At 48.1% G+C, this 3,953-nt stretch overlaps 1 protein-coding gene across 2 annotated transcripts in view; it reads left to right on the top strand.

Moving 5' to 3' along the window:
• The window catches only part of PALMD (palmdelphin), a 48,042-nt gene extending 46,780 nt beyond the window's left edge, over positions 1 to 1,262 (top strand). For both annotated transcript variants that reach the window (XM_025197416.1, XM_025197421.1), the window contains one exon: positions 591 to 1,262. In XM_025197416.1, coding sequence (XP_025053201.1) covers positions 591 to 634 — 44 coding nt within the window. In that variant the 3' untranslated portion in view covers positions 635 to 1,262. The remainder of the gene's footprint in view (positions 1 to 590) is intronic.
• Positions 1,263 to 3,953: the final 2,691 nt, after the last annotated feature.

Below are 3,953 nucleotides of genomic sequence, written 5' to 3'. Positions count from 1 at the left end.
TGCTCCTGGAGTGTCCCCAGCTGCTGGCCAGAGCTGGTGCAGGCAGGCTCGGGTCCCTGTTGGGTTCAGTGGCACTAATTCATGGTGCTTTGTGTACAAGTGCCATGAGTTAGAGCTCCTCCCTGACAGGCTGCCTAAACATCTGTAGGCACCCCAAGTCTTCTGAGTGTGAATGCAAAAGAGAAAAATAGTAGAAATGGAAGAAATGGTAGCTCTCATTTAGTGGAGCTAAAGAGAGGTTAGTTTGTTTATTCACACTTTCTTCTGATCTGTTAGACATTATGGTCCTGACCATATGCTATCTGCTGTGCATTAATGAAGTTAATTCTAATATATATGCTCAGAAAATGAGCTGTACTAATTTTTAATAGTGCTAATGAATTCATTCTCTCTGTATATTTCCTTTTTACTGTGAAATTACCCAAACTAATCCTTTCCAATGATTTTTCTCTCTAATACTAAAATAACCCTAACTGTCAGTTCTAACCACTGGAGGTATGTACATTCTTTTTCTAAACAAGGAAATTTAAAATTAAAAGTAGAACACTAGTCATAATATTCACTTAGATGTTTTTGTTCTTTATCCACAGCTTTAAGGATGAGGATGGCAAAGCTGGGGAAAAAGGTGATTTAAACAGCCACAGTGTCATGGACCTAGAATTAGGTTTTGGTTCAAAGAAGAATAAAGCTTAGAGGAAGAACTCTTTTATCCCATTTTCTGGACTTTAACACTTTTTTTGCTTATGTAAAATTATATTGTACACATTTCTGTACCTATTCCTAAAACTGCTGACCTTAAAAGACCATCTAGTCAAAAAGAAAAAGGTGAGGTAGGGAAGAGGTGTATCACCGTCAGGTATCTGATTACCATTTATATGTATACATATTTAAGAGCAGTGCAAATCAAATTCCAAGGTCCTACTGAAGCAAAATTTCCAGTAAAATCAGTGGGAGATTTGTTCAAGTAAAACCTAATCTGCTTTACCTTTATACAGGCAGACTAATATACATACACATACTCAGCTACAGTAAGGAACAATAGTTGCCAGGTGTACAGAACAATAAAACACCTCTTGTGCAAATTAATTTTCCCACAATGTACACACACTTGAATGTGTAACAACCCAGTTTGTTTAATTTTTAAAACTGGCTTGCTGTATTTCTACTGAAAGTTTGAAGCAAATAAAGTACTTACTTAAAAGTAGAAGTGTGATGGAATGTAAATAAAGACCATATTTCCAAGTGGTTAAAAAAAAAAAAAATCAACATAGCTTCATTGCCTTCTCTGGATCTGACCCAAAAGAATTTCAGTTCATAGTTACAGATCTGATACTATCTTCCACAGATCTTTTTAATTATCTTGTGACACTCCCTAACCCCAGGACACAGTCAGGTATGCATTTGAGACACAGTCCTAAGGTGTTCTTATACCTCTGGGCTAGGGACAGAAGTTACATATTAACCGGTTTAAGTGATCAGAAGCTGATTTAAACCTGGAACAGAACACAAGTTCAGTGCACATAAACTAGTTTCAAAGTGGCCAAAACCAGTTTGAGATAAACCTGGTTGAATATATATCAGACTTAACTGATTGAGCTCAAACCAATTTATGGAACTTCTGTCCCAGACCCTTTCCTGGTTTAAGTTAAACCAGAGTCCCCCAGGATCCCAGGATGCTCTGCAGCCCTTGGCAGGGATGTGCCCCTCTGCTTTCTAGCTGGAGCAGGGGTGGTCAGGGGCAGGGGTGTGGCCAGACGCCAGACCCCCTAAGGTGAAGGGGGACGGAAGACATTTATTCCCCCCCCCCGTCCCACTAGCATGGACCCACTGGAGCAGCGAGGGGCTGCTCATGGTGTCACAAGAGTGCAAGCCTCTTCCCAGCTGGTGGGGCTGTGTTGTGGGTGGGTGCGGGGTGAGGCAGTCAGAGCTGCTGCACATTGTGCGGGGAGAGCACTGGCAGCACTAGGGGAGCTTTGCAGGGCTATGGTACCCCTCCAAGCCCTGGTGCTGCCACTCGCCGCGCAGTCTGTGGCAGCTCTGCCTGCCCCGCTCCCACCCACAGCACAGCCCCACCACCAGGAAGAGGCTTGCACTCCTGGGACATGATGATAGTGTTTGCGGCCCCCATCAGGGTCCCTGCCTCCTCACTGCTCCAGCAGCAGGGCTGAGGGTATAACCAGCATGGCCCCTTAAGACAAGGGGCCAGGTGGGGGTGTTTTTTCCCCTGTCTCAGTTATCTGGCAGAGGGGGCAGGGAAGAAGCTTATTCTGCTGCTCTCCCCATGCAGGGAGTAATCAGCAGTGGTTGGGGCTGGCAAGCCCCAGCAGCAGTCCCCTAGGGCCAGAGGGGGGAATAAACTCCATCCCTGCTCCCTCTGCTTCAGGGGACTATGCCAGCTGGCATCTGGCCATGCCCCTGCTCCTGCTCCTATGGCAGCTAGGGTAGAGCACCAGGCAGACCCAGGCTTGGGTGTGTGCGGGTGGGACAGGTAGGGGGGAATTAAACCACACCCCGGCCAGTTGACTTGAAGCTACTGCCCGGGGTGGCCACACCCTCCCTCCCCCAGCACAACTTCCTTGCAGTCAAGGATTGCTCTAGTGCCCCCTGGCTTCTGGCCTGAACCACTGCAGGAATGTGCCTGCATTTCCTGAATATCTGTTCACTTGTACATTGGTTCAATCTAGGCAGGTTAGACTAACCTGCAAAGATTAAATCAATCCAGGCTCCAGCTTTTTGAATGTCTGTCCCTAGCCTTAGGGATGCCCTCCAGCCCAAAACCCCTCCCTGCCATCTGCTGCTTGACTACTGAGAACCAGATGAGATGTGCCTGGGTCCAACTCCTTGGTCTGCAGCATCCCAGCCTTACCAGTTGCACCCATGTCTTGCCAGCTCTTAGCAAAGGGGATTTTACCAGCTAGGAGAATCACACCCTTGTCTGGTCATGCACTCAGAAGAGATGGATCCTCCCCCTTCCAGAAAAGAGGCCTAACTGCAAAATGCTCTGGAATCTTAGTTATCACTGACAATAAGTGGATATAAAAAGAAATATCTGAACAATAAGTTTCAGCACAAAAAAAGGTCAAGTCCTTATTCAGCTCAACATTTTAGAAAGCAGCACCTGCTTGACCTTTCTGGAAGAATCTGCAAGTTTCCTTGCTAGTTTCTTTACTCAGCCTGCTGGCTTCGGGACTCCAGTGTTTTCCTAGGCCCAGGAAAACTTAAGACAAAACCCTGCTCAGGGCAAAGCTTAAGTACCGTATCTTATCTAGCTACCCAAGTACCTCCCACATTCTCAGGGAACCCATAATATGCATAACTTCCTGCCCACTCCACCCCCTCCCCAGAAGGTGCATGCATTTACCAGCACAGAAATCTCTCCTGATCTAATTAAGGCCAGGCAAATATTTGCATCTTTCCAGACATTAAGATTGCTAATCCAATTCTAATATAATAAAGGGCTTAGTCTGTCTGTTTGTCTGTCGGTCTGTCCATAATGCTTTTGGCCAACTGCACATGCACTGCTGAGAGGGTGGGCAGCAATTGGCTGCACAGGCCCAGGTTTGAGCCACTGCTGGGGAAGTTTGTGGTGGCAGCGAACATGCCCTGGCCATCTGGATACCAGGGCTTCCCCACGCCTCCCTGCCTGAAGGTGAAGGTGTGGGGATGGTCATGGTGGTGGCGCCCCAATGCCCCCCAGAACAGCTGGCAGGGAGGAGGAAACAGTGGCAGCTGTTCTCAGGGCTGGGTGGCAGGGAAGGAGGGAGGGAGAGGAGCAGGAAGGGGGCCCCCCCAACAACAGTTGGCAAGGAGGGGGAGGCAGCGGGGAGGGAGGGAGGCTGAGCGGGCTCAGGTGGGCGTGGGGTGGGGGGAGACGAAGTGGAGTGGGGTGGGTCATAGTGGCAGCTGTTGTCAGGGCCAGGCAGCAGGGAAGGAAGGAAGGGAAGTGGGAAAGG

The sequence above is a fragment of the Alligator sinensis genome, unplaced genomic scaffold (genome assembly GCF_000455745.1).
Source record: "Alligator sinensis unplaced genomic scaffold, ASM45574v1 scaffold647_2, whole genome shotgun sequence".
In the NCBI taxonomy this organism is placed as follows: Eukaryota; Metazoa; Chordata; order Crocodylia; family Alligatoridae; genus Alligator; species Alligator sinensis.
This window is presented reverse-complemented; position numbering and strand designations above follow the sequence as displayed.